Source organism: Polypterus senegalus, chromosome 8, assembly GCF_016835505.1.
Source record: "Polypterus senegalus isolate Bchr_013 chromosome 8, ASM1683550v1, whole genome shotgun sequence".
NCBI classification, from domain to species: domain Eukaryota; kingdom Metazoa; phylum Chordata; class Cladistia; order Polypteriformes; family Polypteridae; genus Polypterus; species Polypterus senegalus.
Genome location: NC_053161.1, coordinates 86,023,127 through 86,044,088, shown reverse-complemented (window position 1 = coordinate 86,044,088; position 20,962 = coordinate 86,023,127). Strand labels below are relative to the sequence as shown.

Here is a 20,962-nt window from a genome sequence, read left to right as displayed (position 1 = left end):
CACCCCCTCCGTCAGGAGCAGAGAATGTCAGAGAGAGTGAGAGAGACAGAGAAAATCAAACGATCAAAAATCAATACGGGCTGTTAGAGCTTTGAAGTGTGCAAAGCACCACGCGGGAAGCATATCGTATATCATTGAGGAATTTTATTTAATACGTGCTCTGATTGGGTAGCTTCTCAGCCATTTGCCAATAGCGTCCCTTGTTTGAAATCAACTGGGAAAACAAACTGAGGAAGCATGTACCATAAATTAAAAGACACATTGTCCGCAGAAATCCGCGAACCAGCGAGAAATCCGTGATATATATTTAGATATGCTTACATTTAAAATCTGCGATGGAGTGAAGCCACGAAAGTCGAAGTGCGATATAGCGAGGGATCACTGTATACTTGTCAGTAAAAACATTTTGTAGGTATAAAGTTGTTCTTCTAAAAAAGTTACAGAATGGATAAAATGGAAATTCTGAAAAGTTAAAACTTCATTACAGTTTCAGTCCAGTGCTTCAACAGCTCTAGATGTGTAAAAATGGAGTAAATAATCTATGTGCAAATTTAGTAAGAGAAAACTGTACTTTTTTAAAAAAAAACACTTTATAATAACTGAGCACCTGATGTAAGCTCTAGTAATTATCAAAAAACGTGATGCTGTTAGAGTGTTCTGTCCTACCTTACTACTCTCAAACTTTGAGATATGTTAAGTTTCTCATGCCTTTTTTAATTTTAATATTTTTTTCTAGGGCCTTAAATCCAAGTATGGGCAATGGGAAAATTCTTGGGAAGGACTTCCAAAATATTGAAAGGAGCAAGTTTCTGAATGTTTTTGTATACCATTAGTAGTAATTTAAAGTCAGTTCTAACTGAACTGGAACCATTTTAAAACTGGAGACAGATGTGCTGAGATTTTTTTTTCTAGTTATGATTGTTGTTGCTGTATTCTGAACTAATTGCGACTACTTGATGTGTTTCTTGGGTATTCTGATTAGGGATGTATTTCAGTTGATTAAGAACAAACGCATGAAGTAATTTTTCATCCTCTTGCATTGTTCCTTAAATGGAAAAATGCAGTCCCAGTAATCTGGTTGATGTGTGATATAAAGTTAAGGTCAGAGTTTTTACCTCTGCCTCAACTTTCAATGCTAAGGGATTAAGTTTATTTCTAATAACTTTTTTATTTCCATTTTTGTCAACTACAAGATTTCTGATTATTCCTTATTTAGCATGAGAAGATTGCTACTCATCTATTTAGAGATAAAACTAAGATCAAAGAGCCCGGAGCGCCAGGGTATATAGTGCGATAGTGCTATAAAGCTGCTTGTCATCTGTATAGCTGTTGTAGTTCTCCTTGTGTTTAGATATAATTTGGCCTGATGGAAGCATATACAGTATATTGATAAAAGCAGTGGGACCAGAATAGATCCTTGTGGTATACCATGTACAATCATGGACCTCCAAACTACAATTACCACAACTAACAAAGAATTTTCTACTTGTTATATAAGACTAAAACTAGTTTAAGAAACTATCAGAGAGACCCACTCATTGTTTAATGAGGTTTATAAGAATACTGCGGTCTATGGTGCCAAATATTACACTCGGGTCTACCAGAACAAGAACAGTTTTGTGGTGTCTGTCTCCATAAACCTGCAGTTTTTGTACAATGATTTGTTCTAAAACCTGACTGAAACTTATAAGGAATGGAATGTCTGGTTAACTATTAATTTATAAAAGGTGAAAAACTGCTTTTTCTTGGACTTTTTTCTTAAGAAAGGCAGGTTAGAAATAAGTGAAAAGTCGTCAAAGATAGAGGAGTCTAGGTTCTTTTTCTTGAGTAAGGGTTTACCAACTGCATTCTTGAGACAATCTGGGAAGAACCACTCCCAAATGATGAGTTAACTATGTCAAGTACACTATCAATATGCACATTGGAGACTTTTTTTTTTTTTTTAAATCCAGTTGGGACTGGGTCAAGAGCACAAGTGGAGGGTTTTAGTTGAGAAATTATTCTTTGTAGTTCACAAAGACCTATTTTAGTTAAACATTTAATTTGCTAAAAAGTGCTGAGGTTCAACCAGATTAACTTGAAAGATGTATTATATTACATCTAATATTGTTTGTGTTAAAAAAAAAAAATCCCTCAGAAGCCTCACAAGTTTCATTAAAAGTTTTCAAGAGGCATTCTGTTGAATGAGCTTGGTTTAGAATGTGATTAATATTTGAAAGTAAAACTCTTGGATTCCCAGCTTTGTCATTTATTCTTTTAAAAAGATAGGGCTGCCACTTCAGGCAGACTACTTTGTTACATTCAGTTGTATATGCATTCAAAATTTCATAGTGAGCCATTAGTTTAGTCTTCCTCCATTTATGCTCAGTTCTCTGGCTCTTTTATATTAGTTCAGACACTATAAGTCTTGCAAGGTGTTTTTCAGGGGACCATTCTGTCAGCTGCAACTGTCACCTTGGTATTCAGATTTTCCACCTTATTTATTGCGTTTTTCGCTACTGTTAGGACAAACACTGCATTTGGACTGATTATTTAGAATATTAATAAACCTACAGGAAGCTGATGACTCAAAATAACATTTTCCATATGCTTCTCTTTAGTTCTAGTTACCGGTATTTCTAAATCAAATACAGTATAATGCAAAAATGGTCGGATGTACCAATATTCACAATATGCCTGACGTCTATTTTGAAATTTTTTGAAATTACTAAATGCAGTGTGTGTCCTACCTTATATGTACATTGGATGACATGCTGGCTAAGATCAAATGAGTGCAGTAAGTTCTTAAATTTTGCTTTAGGGTCACACTACTTATCCATGTGAAAATTGAAATTGCTTAAAATTAGGAGCCTGTAATAATTAATAAATATAGATAAGTGAGAATTCCACAATACAAAGATGCCTTATATTTTGCAAGTGTTTAAATGATCAATATGAGAGACTGAAACACTTGAATAACAACAGCAAGATAGTTGAAAGACATTAAAGTACTAAAACTGGCATCTTTACAGCTTGGATGGTTTGAGAAAATATTTGCTAAACTGCTGCCTTTTTTACCTTGGCAAATAGAATGAACAAAATTGTGATTCGGAGGTGCTGCTTCAATTAATACCTATTGCGCTGTCACCATTGAGCCATTTTTCACTCAGTAGAATAAAGTCTATTTTCCTATCACTGATAAGATCATTAATGCTAAAGGTCTTACTAGTTAGCACTCTTAATATTTAGTAAAGCCACATTTATGGTCTCCAAAGAGCACAGCTATATAAGAATGTAAGGGTGAAAATGTCAGTGAGTTATTCATGTTTACACCACTTTATCTGAACTGTTATGTTTTTTAAAACTATCACAGCACTGCACTCCTTCAGAATTCACCATAATTTAAGTAACATATGTATTGCCACATCAGAGTCCCAACATATTATTTTTTTGGGGGCTCCTTGTTTTGATACAATGCAATGGCATCTACTTTATAAAACATCTGTATCATCTTGCAAATAATATTATAAAAAATCATTTTTAGCTAAATTTATTCCCCTGTTGGACATTTAAAATAGTCTTGAATTAGTCGAAGTTAAAGATTCAGCGGGTAGACTTGTGTCTTTGTATAACTCTACAAGTGACTCATATTTTCAGTTGCTCATGTGAAGCAGTCACATTAATCATTTTCAAAAATGTGTCTTTATACTTCCTCCTCAGACAAAAAGGAAGCATTTTAAAATGATGATCTAGAGTTGATGCTTGTTGACAGCAGCATTGAATGAATGGAACATAAAAAAAAAAAAAAGAAACATCATCGTTGCTGACAGTGCCACTAATCTATACTAATAAAAGGCAAAGCCCTCACTGAGTGACTGACTCACTCACTCACTCACTCACTCACTCATCACTAATTCTCCAACTTCGCGTGTAAGTAGAAGGCTGAAAAATGGCAGGCTCATTCCTTACAGCTTCCTTACAAAAGTTGGGCAGGTTTCATTTCAAAATTCTACGCGTAATGGTCATAACTGGAAGGTATATTTCTCCATATACTGTAATTAAGTTGAGCTCGAAAGCCATGGGGGGGCGGAGTTTCGTGTGACATCATCACGCCTCCCACGTAATCACGTGAACTGACTGTCAATGCAGTACGTAGAAAACCAGGAAGCGCTCCAAAAAGCGCTGAAGAAAACATGCATTATATAATTGAGAAGGCAGCGAAACAATAAGAAGCGAGCGAGTTACATATACAACCATATTCATGAGTGCTGCTACTTCGGAAACAAAGCATGGTGTAAACCTAAACTTTAAATTAAGTTCATAGACACGCTGCCGCTGGCGTTTGTCATGCCCACGGGTAATGCGGGATACAAGTTTAATGAGAGGACGCAGGATATAAAGGAGAGTTTTGATCACTTTGTAACTAAGTTAAAATTGCAGGTAAAGGGCTGTGCTTATGCAAATTCCGAGAGACTGTGTTTGTGGAGTTTGACAATTAAGTCGGGTGAGGGAGTCACGTCATCATCTCCCCTCCCATTCACCTCATTTCACTCTGAGCTGAGCTCCGCAGCTGACGCAGTCTTACAGAAGTGACTTTGTGACGCTGCTACCAAATACTCACAGAAAAATCCACAAGTTAATACACACGCTGTCTGTAGAGTTTCTCCACACTGAATCCTCCAGGCACTACTTACAAAAGGTTACATTGACAATTGTGTTACGTTATTTTTAAAATGTTTCCTTTTCTTAGCACAAGCACAGCTGAGAAGCTTCGATGCATGTGCTCCATATCGCGTTAAAAAAATAATGCATTTAATCACACTTTCAATTCCAAGCAAAGGGGAACTTCTGTCAATGCATGATTTCCTGGTACACCGATTACATTGATCAGCGTTTCCCGATTCATTTTACCCACGCACCCAATTGGTTTGAGAAGAAGTATGAAAAAATATGAGGTTAACAAAGAAAAACAGATCACCAATTGAATCTTTATGAATAATCGATTTGCCATCAATAATTGTTTTGGTAAAGCCATACTCAGTGTAATCCTCCTTCCATTTTATAAATTTTCCTCCACTAGCCATGATTAAATGAACGTAAAAAAGTAAGAGCGAAGCGAGGGTGGCTTATTCAGGCAGGCGATGGCTCAATAGCGAATTTGGATATAAGTAGATTCTATTTAGTCCCCAGAAATATCTTTGGTAGGAATGGAAGTTGAATTTAGTCTTTAAATTTCTATGGTAAAGAAATAGTTATGCAATGATGACTAAATCTAACTAGACTTTATATATTCAGGTTTTGACTTTATATATTCCAGCGATGACTTTATATATTCAGGTTTTGACTTTATATATTCAAGTTTTCACTTTATATATTCCAGCGCTGACTTTATATATACCGACGCTGACTTTATATATTCAAGTTTTGACTTTATATATTCGGGAATGACTTTATATATTAAAGTTTTGACTTTATACTGTATATTCTGACGCCGACTATATATATTCAGAAAATCAATGTATTTGCCAGCAACACTCATGACAATGACAAAACAATTACGTTGTCAATCATGTTATCCATCCATCCATCCACAAGGCAGGAACCAATCCTGGGCAGGGTGCCAACCCACCGCAGAACACACACAAACACACACTAGGACCAATTTAGAATCACCAATCCACCTGACCTGCATGTCTTTGGATAATGGGAGGAAACCGGAGCGCCCGGAGGAAACCCACGCAGACACGGGGAGAACATGCAAACTCCACGCAGGGAGGACCGGAAGCGAACCCGGGTCTCCTAACTGCGAGGCAGCAGCGCTACCACTGCGCCACCGTGCCGCCCCAATCATGTTATGTTATTATTAAAATGTTTCCTTTTCTTTTTACTTCTCCGCTGCCAAGCGCGTGTATTTTGCTATATATATATATATATAGATAGATATATATAGATATATATAGATATATACAGGATATATAGATATGACAACAACACTCATATCAATGACAAAACAATTACATTAACAATCATGTTACGTTATTTTTAAAATTTTTCCTTTTCTTTTTCATAACTTCTTTAACACACTACTTCTCTGCTGCGAAGTGCGGGTATTCTGCTAGTATGATCTATATGGTGCAGTTTATGGAGATACTCGCATTTACTACTTTGTGTACACGCTCGCTTTGGTATCAAACTTACAATAGCCTACTTGCTTGGCCAGGTGAGGCGCATTGCAAACTTTTTCCACTGTAGCAGTACAGCTAGCCACATGCTTAAAGAGACACAATGTTTACTGGACTTGCCACTGAGAAACTTGTGACTGATGCGGTCATGAAACGAAACATTCATTGGAAATTCTAGAAAGGTTTTTGGAATAGCCAGTTATCTGAACAGCTCTGCATACTGTATAAGCAGCGATGTTGTTCTGGCTGTGACTGGCATGCAGCACGCTTGTTTGTAACATAGTCATTTTTTATTTAGTGAGATGTGATTGTCACATAGGAATTTGTTGCCCTGTATGTTCAGCTGTTGCAAGTTAGAGAAATGGTGATGCTTTGCTAAAGATCTTCATAAAGCCTAGGTACAATAACTTCACTGGTTTGCTTTCTGGTTGGTGTAGTATAACACAGTTCAAAAATCTATCATTTGTGGAAAGCCCTTGTGTTCAACAACAGTGTAGGGTTTCATATATTGTCAGTTGAACACTGCTATAGATTCTGTTATTTTTTGGGCACAAGGTGAATTAAATGGAAGCTTGGAGCTACCCACCATCTCTGTTATGGATTGTTTAGGCTGTACTTGTTTGGATGTCGACTAAGATTACATTTATGGGTTATGTCGGGATAAATGATTTCTCAAATTTGTTCTCTTACAAGAATTTCTGAGCTGTACAACTTACATATGGCTTGGCTTTTATTCAGTTGTTCTTTACCAACGCACCATTTGAAGCCATAGGCAGTCCACATGTCTGATTTAAGTGTCGAAGGCGCAAATTACATAGTAAAGTGCTTTTTCTGTAAAAAGCCTTAACAGGCGCATTAGCAACATCTACTGGATTGAATGTGAAAAATTAAGTTAAGCAAAAATCTACATATAGTAATCGAGCAGGATAGAGATTCACAAGATTGATCTTGAGACTTTGAGAACTGATCTTGAATCATTTAAATGAAAAATAACAATCTGAAAATTGATATTTTTACCCAGGCCTAAGCAAGATGGTGGAATTATAGTTGTTGAGCAATTGTATTTTTCAGCTTTTCATCTAATAATTAAACCTGAGAATAAGGAGAACCAAAATGGATTCTTTCCTGGACATGGAACTGTGGACAAATTCTTTTTCTGTGTACAGATGCTTGTAGGGTTGTTGGGTATTTACCAGTCCTGTCTACATTTACTTTATGAATTTGGGACTGTGCAGTTCAGGTTCCTTGAGGTCTTTCTCTGGAATGAGGGTAGGGATGATCATAGGAGTAAAGAATGGATTAGTGAAGAGTTGACAGTTTTATGATTAGTGATGGGTGAACCCTACTGCGTTTGCTTCGCTGTAATTTCAGCAAAATCACCGAAATATTTGGGAGCTTTGCCAAATATGGCAAAATACATTAAAGTCAAGGAAGAACTGAACTAGTTTTTGGGTGAATTATAATGGTGCAGTATGCTTTTAAGTGTCTCAGGGGGCTGGGGAAACATCTGTGAACTATGCTGGACTGATTATTGTGGCCGAAAATGTTGCCTAAGCTGTTAGGCAACAGTGTTAAACACTGTGCCACTCTCAGGCAACAAAAGACACAGTTAGATAGCAACAGACAAAATACAACAAATGGCTACAAACTAGCAGTACATTAAAAAAAATATATCGTGCTCACAGATTTCATTTTTTGAACTTGGCATGTTGGTGTCCACACAACTTGCACATCTTTTTTTGTTTCGGGTCTTGTGATTTCTGAACTGGGAAGTAGGAGGGGAAGTGGCTTTGCCATCGCATAGAGAATTGAGTATGCATTTAACTGGGACATCAAATTAGCCACGTGGATAATAATATATTTGGCAGTGGTACTCATAAATAGTCTCATTATGATTAGCTAATATTTTTATTTATTTATTTTATTTTTTTTAAATGTATGCAGGGTGCAAATCCGACTTGAGTAGCATGCATGTAGTGAGATTATGCATTCACGAAGCACGTTGTTTGAAAGATCTGAAGAAAGTTGTTGATGATAGGGAGGCCTGGTGAGTTTGCGGGCTCATCAGGATGCTAGTGCAACCCTCGTCAAAGAAAGTGTGAAGATGACAATGATGATGCTGAGTAAGCATTTGAATGAAAGATTTCGTGTTGCTGTTATTTAGCCAGCTGTTCTTCACTGCATGATTTCCTTATTTCACAACTGAACTTTCTTTGTAGAATGGTTGGTAACAAATTTTGTCTGGATGCGCACTCTTTAAGAGTTTGTAATTATTTTAATAACATTTATTTCAGTGATTCATACATTATTTATTTATTTATTTTTGCAGGGATCACTGATTGCAAATATGATTCTTGGAATCATTATATTAAAGAAAAGGTCAGTAAATACTTTTTACGCTTGCAATGTATTTTGATTAATTGTAATTATTTGCTTTGAAAATAGCCCTTTCCTGCAGATGGAAAATCTAATAAGAAATTGTAACTGTTAATTTTTGTATTTTTTATGTCAACGTTATTTCATCAGTCATGGAGATATATATATTTTCACGTGAAAGATTAGTGAGTAAATTATTAAGCATTACTTTGTGATATCTTACATATTTGAATTGTTGTACACAATATACACCAAAGTACATTCTGATAGTACAAGAAGTTAGTAGTTTACATTCTGGAAGCTCTGGGCATTGTCTTTTTACTTTACAAATGATTTGTTTTCATTACTATTTCAATTTTATTATTAGCTACATTATCTTGAGGATGGGCGGAATGGTGGCTCTGAGGCTAGAGATCTGCGCTGGCAAACAAAAGGTTGCTGGTTCAAATCCCGTAAATGCCATAAGTGACTCCACTCCTTTGGGCCCTTCAGTAAGACCCTTAACCTGCAATTGCTTCATCCTGGGTATGACGTTATCCTGAATTCAGCCCTGCAAGCAGGTCCTCCAACTTGCAGGGAAACCTTGGGGGTTGGTGGCACAATTGGCACTCCAGCCACTGTGAAAAACGTCACACTGTTCCAGTGTGGTGTGCTGAGGTGTTGCCCATTCCACGGCTGCACTCGGGTCCCAGTTTGGGTGGTTCATTGTGTGATGTGTGTGGCAATGCGCTGTAATCATCATATGCTCCCAACCTCCTTTTCTTGAGGATAATTATGATTTTAGAGAGATGTGAGTGTGCTTATTTTTTAAATGTGCTTATTTAAGATTCAGAATCAAAGGAAATTATGAGAATTGCAAGCTAATTTTTGTATTAACTGTTTAATATTTAAACATGTTTTATTGTTGAAAGATTTTGATAAGTTCAATAAATTGATTCAATTTTTTTTCTTAAATACAAGTAAAAATGTAATTTTTGGTGAAGCAGTTTTTATCACAGATGTTTTGCTTCTATCTTCCCAAAGACATGCAAGTTGGAGATTGGCCTGTGTTTGTAGATTTCAGATTGGCCTGTGTTTGTGATTGACATGCTTCTGTCCTCTGCCTTACTATGCTTTGTGCCCAGTGTTGAATGAATAGTTTACAGTCCCACTGCAACGATGAAATAAATTAAGTGGATTTGAGAATATGTTATTTATTTCAAGAATACCAGGAGGGAAGTACATTGCAATTTTGTGTTTTGATTTTAATGATTTTTTTACATTTGAATTATAATTGCAAAGTTAACAAACCTTAGTTAGAGCAGTTAAGTAAGTTTACTTGTATGTATAGCTGACTTTAAATAACATTTGACATTATTTAGACATTATTAAGAACTGTAGAAATTTTGTTGTGCTATTTATTTATTTTGAGTTTCGGTATTTTTGGTTTATGGGTAAATTACAGAAAAATATCTATACAGTATGGAAAAGTTAAAAATATCTGGGAAAAGCTTAAATGTAAATGTTGTATCTAGACGGAATGTAAGAATGTTTTGCTTATGTCCTGTCATATTCTTTAGATGTAAACTACTTGCTAATTTGCCCAAGCAATTGTTTTGCATATAGAAATAAAAATAGAATACATTGTTTGATGAAGTTCACAGTTGAAAACTTTTTTTTGATTCTTAACAGATACACTGTTTCAAAGTATGTTTCCATAGCACTTGTGTCATTGGGGATTTTTATTTGTACTCTAATGTCTGCCAAACAAGTGGTGAGTAGTCATATTTTTAGCATTTTACCAGGAATACTTAACTTGAGTTATGTAAATAATGCAACTTAGAAACAAAATAATAACCTAGAATATGTGCAGCTGATTTTTATAAGACACAACTATTGAATAAGTGTCCTGAAAAGCAGCCAACATGTCTCCTTCTTAAAATGTTAGGAAGCCATTTCCTGTAAGAGGTGGTGGTACTTAAATTGCACTAGATTACAATACAATTAAACTTTCATTAAAAAATAAATGGTTTAAATATTTAATTTTATTTCTTTTTAGCATCACTTCAGTTAACATTTTTAATATATTTTTCTTCTTGAAGTTTTTTTTTTTTTTTTTTTTGAACATTACAACATTAGAACTGTTTTGACAAGAATAGGCCATTTAGTCCAGCAAAGCTCACTAATGCTATTCACCTAATTTTTTGAGTTTTGAATGACCTTAAAGTCTTGCTCTCTAGTACTTTGTAATTTATTCCATTCATCGCCATTTCTCTGTGTGAAGGAAAACTTTATAGCTTTTTTTTATATTTAACAATTTTTTATCTGTGTCCTTCTGTTCTTTTTGAAGAAGGTAGCAGCTTGGATCCACTCTACTGACTCCATTCATAATTTTAAACACCAGTCATGTCACCTCTTAAAGTCAATATGCTTAAAGGTTCAATTGCTTCAATCTTTCCATGTAGCTCATACCTTGCAGTCCGGGAATTAGCCTAGTTACTCTTCACTGCACTTTTCTCAGTGTCACAATGTCTTTTTTGAAGCCTGAAGATCAAAATTATGCACATTGATCTAAATGATTTCTCAGTAGTGTATTGTATAATTTAAGAATAACCTCCTTTGACTTGTACTGTACACATCATGGTATATAACCTAATATGCTGTTAGTCTTCCTAATGCATATTATACAGTATCTGGTAATGTTGTGCTCACTATGACCCCTGAATCATTCTTATAATGTGTACTTTAAAGTTTTAAACATCTAATTGTGTATTCAAATCTAACATTTTTACTTGCTTATTTACATTACAAATCTGTATTCTGTCTGAGATGCATGATAATGATTTAGCTAATTTTGGATTATCTTAAATTCCACTTAGTTTGGTATCATCTGCTAACTTAACCAGCTTGTTATTTATATTCATATCCAGATTGTTAATATATGTTAAAAAGAGTATTGTCCCCAGCTCTGATCCCTTAGGGGCACTACTTTCTACATCACCTAATTTTTGATAAGGTTTCTCACAGGTATCTTTGCTACCTGGGATTGATCCAGTTTTACACACATCTCGGCATTGAAACCATTAACATTGGGAATACTTACTTATGGGGGAAAACATAAATTGTCTATTGCATAAACTGAAACTCGCAAAGATTGTAAAAAAAAAAAAAATCAAAGGAGTAGTAAACTACAACCCCAATTCTAAAAATATTGTGACACTATGTAAAGTGTAAATAAAAACAGAATGCAATGATTAGCACATCTCATAAACCCATATTTTATTCACAATAGAACATAGAAAACTTATCTAATGTTTAAAATGGGAAAATGTAACATTTTAAGTAAAGAATAAGGTCATTTTGAATTGGCAGCTTGTTTGCCACTTTGTAGCATCCCTTCTTTTAACAACAGTCCATAAACGTCTGGGAACTGAGGAGAACAGTTGCTGGACTTTTGGAAGAGGAATATTGTCCCATTCTTGTCTGATTATAGGATTCCAGCTGCTCAACAGTCCTCTGTCTTCTTTGTTGTATTTTTCATTTCTTGATGCACCAATTGAAAGGTCTGGACTGCAGGTTGGCCAGTTCAGCACCCAGACTCTTCTACTAAGAAGCTATGCTGTTGTAATAGATTTGATATGTGGTTTAGAATTGTCTTGCTGAAATATGCAAGGCCTTTCTTGAAAAAGACATTGTCTGGATGGGAGCATATGTTGCTCTAAAAGCTGTATATACCTTTCAGTGTTGATGGTGCCTTTACAGATGTGCAAGCTGCCAATTCCATAGGCAGTAATGCACTCCCATACTGTAAATAAAATATGGGTTTATGAGAACTTTTTTGGAATTGGGGTTGTATATACTGTATAAAGAAAATATGGGATAATCTACCCTGAAATATGGCAAAAAAAATAAATAAATAAATAAAAAATGACTGAATATTTTGGAAACATAGCTATTCAAATACAAAGATAACCGTTCGGGATACCAGTCCTAAAATCCTGAATCACTGTTCAGATATTCTATATGTGTATTATTTTACAGGAAGCTGGTAATAAGATATGGCAAAATAAAAAGCCTGTTAATATTTCAATGAAAAAATCATTAGTATTGTTGTCTATTAAGTCTGTGATACCAAGTGTCTGTAAAAACAGTTTTCACAATTTCAATTACTGCATTGACTACCACAGCCTAGTAAAGTTCAGTTTAGTTCAAATCAATTCAGTTTATTTTTGTGCTTCATTCTTCACTGAGGGTAGTCTTAGAGCACTTTGACAAGCTCACATTTTAATTCCAAATTCATACTTTACAAAATTCCAGTTACATATTGAGTCTACATAAAGACACAAATTTGTTTAAACATGCTGGAAAACAAAAGTACACTGAAATTGATTACAAATAATGGAGCCCTGCTATATCTGTACATTAACTTAATTTTTTAACTATGTCTGGTTGGCAGTGATGGAGTGGTATCTTTTGGGGGGTCATGGTTCAGAGGCAAAGTCGGACATGGTCACTGAACTGTCTTTATAGAATTTTTATTTTTAAAGAGGGAGGCATTGTAATGGTTGCCTCTGTAATTGTTCAAAGTCTAATTAATTTTTTCAGTCTATGTCTAATTTATTTTTATATCAAGTTAACTGAATATGCTTTCATTAACACTTATGGATGCTAGAATATCAGAATCATAACTTCAAAACAAAGATAAAAGAAATAAAGATAACAATAAAACATTATTTTATTGTTATATTAAAATGAACAGAAACAAAATATTACAACAATAAATTGGCTAATATATAAAGTTATGAGTAATAATGCCTTCAGCCTTCTCTAAGTATTGTTGAAATATCAGAATTGCCAAAGTACATAAATTATGTATTTAACTGATTGATCTTCCTTTGCACATACACATTTCAGATATTTTGAGGAATTGAACAATAAGTTGGCTCGATGTGGAACAGTGTGGATGTGTATCCTGTATGCTTTGTGATAGACAGGTGACATGCACAGAGTTGTTTTCCACTTTTCACTCAATGCTGCCATAGTAGAGAAAAATGCGGCACCCCTTGAAAATCAGAGTCACTTTTAATTTGTGCAGACTTTGAGGTGCTTTTTTTTGTTATAATTTATAATTACATTTTGCCAGTTTTATGGTTCTTGATTATCTGTACATACTGCTAAACACATGTTGAAGCTTGGCCCTCTATGTAATCACATACAGAAGAACACGTGTTTGCAGTACCACTACAAAATATTAAGAGCCATACGTTGTATATAGATTTCTATTTCTGTAGTGGCCACAACATCCTGTCTGCATCTCTTTCTGCTTGTCCCTAGAAATGAAAAGCACATGCACAACTTTGTCTTCCTCTTCATCTTGTCCCGCTTCTTTTATAGGTTTCAGCATGATTTTCACAGCTGGATGCCTTTATTAACGCCAGCCCTCCAGTTTTATCTGAGCTTGGGACCGACTACAAAATGGAGGCTGGGTTAAGAACAGTATCAGATGCAATGAAAAAATACATTTCTGAAATAAATAAATCATACTTATGAAATAATGCAGTTAAAAACATGATGCAACATTCAGATGTGTTTGACTCAGTTAATTGATTTGAAAATTGTACTAATAAATTTTACTGTTTTGCATCAGGTTTCAATTAACAGGAGCCGAGTTGTTTTATGCAGACATACAAACAAACATGGCAATCACAATAGGGGGCATTTCAGATTATATGTGGGTACATCTTAAAATTGAGTGTATTTAATATAGATTTCATAGTATGCAGAAAAGAATTAACTTGTTTAAAGGAGGCCTCATTGGAGGCCCTTGCTTTTCTAGTACTGGGTTTTCATAAGAAGTCATTTGTTGGTTTATTTTGAAGCTTTAAAAATAAATACTGTACAATTTTTGTCATTTATAGCATTTGTTGCTGGTCACGTGGGTGTTGTGCATGATGTCACATTATAAAATGCTTACAATCTGTTTTTTTCTCTTTGAATCTGCTAAACAAAAGAGCAAATTCAAGTATTAGAAGGATAAAGTAATAAGCTTAATGTTAGGTTCTTGTAGCTTTGTTTATTGAACTTCAGATTTTGGTTTTGATTTGACCTTCGTTTTTCTCATTTAATTGGTGGTCCAAAAACTACATACAATTACTTTTGTTTTGCTTTACGTCTAATGAAAGCTATTAATTTTCTTTAAAATGAGTCATTTTAAGACCTCTGGACGTATTTTTTAATCTTGGACGCAACAGGTGGATGCAAACAAATTTAGGTTTAGTTTCTTGCTCCTCTAATTTCTCTTTGCTTATTTATACAAAATGTAAAAAGTCATAGTCAAGTATTCCTGTCAATACAAGTTGGAAAGACCAAGTCCTAATTTGTATTATGACAATGATTAGAATCCTTTATATTAAGGCATTTCTTCATTGTTACATTGTGAAAACCAAAATAAACCCAAACGCTTGACTTTAAGGTGCACAGAGCATTTTTCATAACAATCTCTGCAGCGGGGCAAATGGTTTTTATACCTACCATTGACTAGATTGTGTAGAGGTGTGCATTTTTCATTTGGAACCTATATATTATTATCTTTTTGAATATTAAATAAAAAAAAAGGGTTTTTTTGTACTTTTTAATACAGATATTTTTTCAATATATAGCAAATAAGCTCAAAGCTTGTAGTCATCAGGAAAAAAAAATAGGACAGCATTATATTGATGCTATATTATTGAAATAATGTGTAGCATGTCCCACCCAGACTCATTTTCTATTGATACCCACTTTTACCTTCTCATGTCTCGATTATAGATTCTTGTGCTGTGATGCAGAAACCTATATATTGTTTGACAACAAGTGCAGACATCCAGAAGAGACACATTGTCTTTATCTTTCAGATTATGATGCCTGCTTTACACAATAGCTATCTCGGTGAAATATAATTATATAGGTTTACTGGCATATAATATAGTTTTAATGACCAAGGAGTATACCAGCTTTGAAAGCTTTTTGAATGAAAATGATTTACATTGTAATGTATATAATTTTTTTTGTTTGTTTGTTTTTAATTCAGGCCTCTTCTTCAGAATCCAGTAAAGAAGCTGGTTTCTGGTCTTTCCTACATTGGTTGGTTGGTAAGATATTATCCATAGCTTTTTTTAGCCTACTTTTTTTTTTTTTAAGAAAAATACATATTTTAATTTTGTTTTGGTTTTTTATGTTTCTTGTGTAATCTCATATTTTATTATTTCAAATTTTGTATTGGAATTTTTAATTTATATAACCTAATATGGATTTAAGTGATGCTTTATTTTTTGTTTCATCATTAGAGTATTTTACAGTAGTTAATATGGGTTCAAATATAACAATTGCCATTCTGACTTACAGGCATTGCTATGCTGACATTTGCTCTACTCCTCTCTGCAAGAATGGGAATCTTTCAGGAAACATTATATAAAAAATATGGAAAGCATTCCAAGGAAGCATTATTTTACAATGTAAGACATATGAACTATAATAGATGACCAATGTTAAATTATAAGCTTTATGAATATAAGACAGATATTGGGCAGTCTGAAGTAATGTTAATATCTCAAATCTCGGACATATTTTTCAAGGTTTTGTTACATTTCCTAATTGCCAATTTCTTGCCATTTTGACTGGAATAATGTAGTACTTCAGAGGGTGTAGTAATTTGTAAGGCTTAATTTACTTAACTGCTGCAGAACATCTGTATGTTGTAACCCATTAGTTGTTCCCTGAAGGAGGCCAGTTTGTAATATTCTGATATTTTCTTTTTTCAGTACTCTGGCAGTTTACTGCTTACCTTTTCACCATTTTAGGTCATTCACTGCATTTCATCTGATTAAATTTTAAGAAAAACTGAGGTTTTCTAAAACGTTTGACCGGTAGTGTAAAAGAAATAAAAAGACCATTGGAAATATTACTGCATATTTATCCTTAGAATGCTGCCTATGATTTTTTTATGACATTTTTTTTGACATTTTACATTTATTTGGCCGACACCTTTATCCAAAGCGACTTACAACTTTTGAGATATAATTGGTTACATTTCTTTTTCCGATTAGAGCAAAGACAGGTTAAGTAACTTGCTCAGGGTCACACAATGTCAGTGACAGAGTTAACCACTGTGCCACACTGTTTGCCTTTTTAATAAATCATTTGGTTGTAAAACTTGGCAAAAATATTTTCATAGCATTTGGAACAGATGGTCAGTGTATTTGTTTTGAATTTCACTTCAGATATTGTATGAAAAGTTTTAGCCAGCTTTTTAAATAAAAACAAACAGACTGTGAAATGTAATTGTTGTTTGTGCAAGTAGTTGTAGAGAAAGGACCATGCACTGCCCGAAAAGCTATTTATTCCAATGACATATTCTGAAACTGCATTTTGGTTTTAGAGAGGAAGAAGAAAAACATTCCTTGAGCTGGTATAAAGTACTGAAAATAAATGAGGTTTCTATATAAATGTTTGCTACTTTTTTTTTTTTTTTTTTTTTTTTTTTTTTTGTAATTTGCTTGAACATTCTGGTTGATTTTGTGATTTCTCTCATTGCGCTATGTATCATAGTTCGCTTGCGGTACTGATTTATTTGCGCAAATCCGAGAGACATGAGGCGTGCCGAGGGGAGGAGGCTGGGGACCTCCTGACTCACTTGCTAACCTCAGGGCATGTACCTTACCTCCGCTTAGCTAGACTACTTAATGGATTTAGATTGGGTTTCTTTATATATAATATGCTACCGTGGCTGTTTGTTTGTCTATCCAGGATTTTAAATCACATGTAGCTAGCAAACAGATTGGCCAATTGAGCTGACATTTGGTACACATATACTACGTGACATCTACTATCCGCTTTCGTGCTGATGATTGACCACCAAGATTATTCCTCTTTTTATTTTTATTTTATTGTAGAATCAACTCTCGGCAGCAGTCAGCAGGGTGGCCGTGCTGCGTATGTGTACAGGTGCCGTTCTCATCCCTACCACCTTTGCCGTCACTTCCCCTACCTCTTCATATCTTAAATCATTCTTGAGGCAGATTGAAGACTTAAGTGCCAGCTTAAGTGAAAAATTAAAGAAAACATACTAAGTAATGGCAACACAAACATTGACTTAATCAGTTTTATCGCAAAAAGATGCTGATGAAAGAAGAAGAAGCGGGCCAATAGGGTGGAGAAAAGAAAAGCTGCTCATGAAGCAGCAAGCGCATCAACCTCTGAACAAACTCTGAACGCTAAGCATACACAGAAAGAGTATGAAAAAAATGAATGCTCAAGTCAGGTATATTCACTGCACGTTATCATTCAGTGTGCCATTACTGGTTTTTCTATAATTTGCTTGAACGTTCCAGTTGATTTTGTGACTTCTCTCATTGCGCTAAGAATCGTAGTTTGCTTGCAGGAGTGATATATTCTCATTAATCTAAGACTAGCAATTGAGTATACATGATGGGAGAATTAAAAATTGTTTGTGAATCTGCTAATATATACGGCCATATACTATTTGGCAGAATAGAGGGATAAAAGTCCGTGCAGGTTATTTTAGGTCTTTAAATAATGCTGGTTTACTTTCTAAGGAATGAAACATTATACATGTTGTGGAGATAAGTAATGTGTATGCTTGTAATATTCTGAGCCAGCTTCACAGCCTTGTGTAATGCTTTGTGATCCTGCGCAGGTTCCCTTTTGTTATGCAGCTATACACTGGAATCTCAACATAGTTGGGGTGTCTGTGTTAATATACCTATTGTTTGTTGCATGAAGGAGATCATGACTCTTGTAGCTATGGTGGATCTGATTACTATGTAAGAAAGCTTGTGGTGAGATACTAGAAAGATAGCGGTAGAAATGAAGGTTATCAAAATACAATACAATACAATACAATTTATTTTTGTATAGCCCAAAATCACACAAGGAGTGCCACAATGGGCTTTAACAGGCCCTGCCTCTTGACAGCCCCCCAGCTTTGACTCTCTAAGAAGATAAGGAACAACTCCCAAAAAAAATCCCCAGTAGGGAAAAAATGAAAGAAACCTTGGGAAAGGCAGTTCAAAGTGAGACCCCTTTCCAGGTACGTTGGGCATGCAGTGGGTGTCAAAAAGAAGGGGGTCAATACAATACAATACAATACAATACACAGAACAGAACAAATCCTCAATACAGTATAAAAATTAAAGTTTTAGAAGTACGTAGCAGAATTTAACAATGGATGACATCACATAATGTGATTTGGATTTGTTTATAGTCCTGGAGACCTCATCCAAAGATACAAAGTATCTTTTTTTTTTTTTTTTTGAAAAAATAGTTAAATATGATACATGACCACTAAACCACAGAGGGGAAAAATACATGCTTACATGGAAGTTGTACAGATTTTGAGTTTCTCTTTGGAGGGTAATTTAATTTTCATATATTTTACCTATATAGGCTTACAACTTTGTCAACAGCTATGAGCAAAGGGCATATTTCATTTAAGACTTCTCAATATGTAATAATACAAATGTCTAACTCACAGTTCTTTAATATATTTACTGTATAAAATACCCTTGTCTTTAATGATGAACAGGGAAGGACATTAAGTGTACATAAGTAATGTTCATTCCTGTCGCAGTGATACGTAAATATCTTATAAACTGATTTTATTCAAGTTAGCATTTAGGTTTTGTCAAAGTTTCTGGGGACATACTGGCATAACAGTTAGCATTGCTTCCTCAAAGCTTTTGGGAAAAGTCATGATTCATGTCCCATTCACTATTTGGTTTGGGGTATGCACATTCCCCCTCTTGTCCATTTAAATATTTTTAAAATGGTCTATGCTGTACGTGATTGTCCCATGATAGAGTTTGGTTTAACATTCAGCACTGGTTTCTTCTTTTGGGTTTATACTGCAGTAACGAGTCCTGCCAACCAGTGACCTTTTAATAAATAATGGATGGATTATTTTTTGAATAATGCATATACACATCTGAAAAAAAAGAAAAAAATCCAGTTTAGATAGGTGTAAGATCTGAATAAGGAAAGGTGCACATATTTAAAGTTGTAAGCTTATCGTCTCTCTCTCTCTCTCTACTTTTTTTTTTTTTTTTTTAAAATAGCACTGCTTACCTCTGCCTGGCTTCCTGCTTCTTTCTAGTAACATCTACAAACATGCTGCTCTGTTTTCTCAAAGTGGTAAGTTTAGTAATTAGTCATAATTTGATTATTTAATTAATTTGATTATTTAAATTATTGTTTAATCATTTGACAACCCAAATTTATATGCTAAAGTTTTTAGTGATGATCAATCACAAAATCTCACTCGATTAATAGCATGTTTAACTAAGGAAATTTGGCAGTGTTCAGTAGTCTTCTGTGAATGTGGCTGCTGTACTTTATTAGCCACTCAAACTGGGAAGACTTATGCCTTAACACACTGACTGCTAGACCATTTATTTCTAGGATGCTGCAGTTTTCAGTGGAATGCAAAGGTTTATGCACCTTGGCTTTAAGTATTTGTTATTGTGAATATTGAAGTGAACAGAAGTTAAACTGATCACCAAAAGATGTTAAGTAAAAGATGACACATTTCTTTTCGGCGTTTTATGTAAGATTTTGTTTTGTACAATTGTACTGTGAATAAAAGGAAGGAGCACCATGTAAAGGTTTGGGCACCCCAAGATATTTTAGGTCATATATAACTTTTCCGAAGGTCTCAGGCCTTAATTAGCTCATTAGAGCTATGGTTCGTTCACACTCATCGTTAGGAGACCGCAGATAGTGCAGATTGCAAAGTTTTAGAAATTCTCTGACTCCTTAGAACTTGTTCCAACAATCAGCAGCCATGAGTTCTCTAAGGAGCTGCCTAACACTCACTTAACTACTGTATTCACAGTAACAGACATTTAAGCAAGGGTGCCCACGTTTTGCATGGCACTGTATGTCTGTGCATTTATGATTAATAATGAACTATCTCAAAATTCATTTAAAAAAGTATTAGAAAGCAAAGGTTTTATGAACGGTAACTCTGCCAAAATGTAAAGAAACTTAATGATTTTGACAAACAATTTCACTAAATGTATGTATTTGAATGAGAGTTCTAGAATCATGACACAATGCAGAGTGCAGTCTTAGAAGAACATGTGCCTCAAACATTACACCATTGTTTGTACTGTCAACACTTGCTACTTACAATGCATTTCATAGTTGGTGAATGTTGATTGTTACTATCTCAATCACTGAAATTATCAAAATGCTCATCTTAAAATAGATTTAGTTGTTTCTAAACATCAGCAATGTTATAACTCATTTAGGATGACATAACTACAGACTGTCTGTTTAGCGCATTATTTTCTGGGAGCCGTTGCATGTAAAAAAAATAAATAAATTGTATGGCTAGCCACTAGATAGCTGCATTAAAGTGGATAACTGAGATGTAGCAGCGAAGCTTGCCT

The 20,962-nt window shown here is 34.6% G+C and overlaps 1 protein-coding gene across 3 annotated transcripts in view; it reads left to right on the top strand.

Annotated features, from left to right (window-relative positions):
• The window catches only part of slc35b4 (solute carrier family 35 member B4), a 43,268-nt gene that overhangs the window by 4,926 nt on the left and 17,380 nt on the right, over positions 1-20,962 (top strand). For all 3 annotated transcript variants that reach the window (XM_039761368.1, XM_039761367.1, XM_039761366.1), the window contains exons 4-8: positions 8,491-8,540; positions 10,209-10,290; positions 15,586-15,646; positions 15,900-16,009; positions 19,628-19,703. In XM_039761368.1, coding sequence (XP_039617302.1) covers positions 8,491-8,540; positions 10,209-10,290; positions 15,586-15,646; positions 15,900-16,009; positions 19,628-19,703 — 379 coding nt within the window. The remainder of the gene's footprint in view (positions 1-8,490; positions 8,541-10,208; positions 10,291-15,585; positions 15,647-15,899; positions 16,010-19,627; positions 19,704-20,962) is intronic.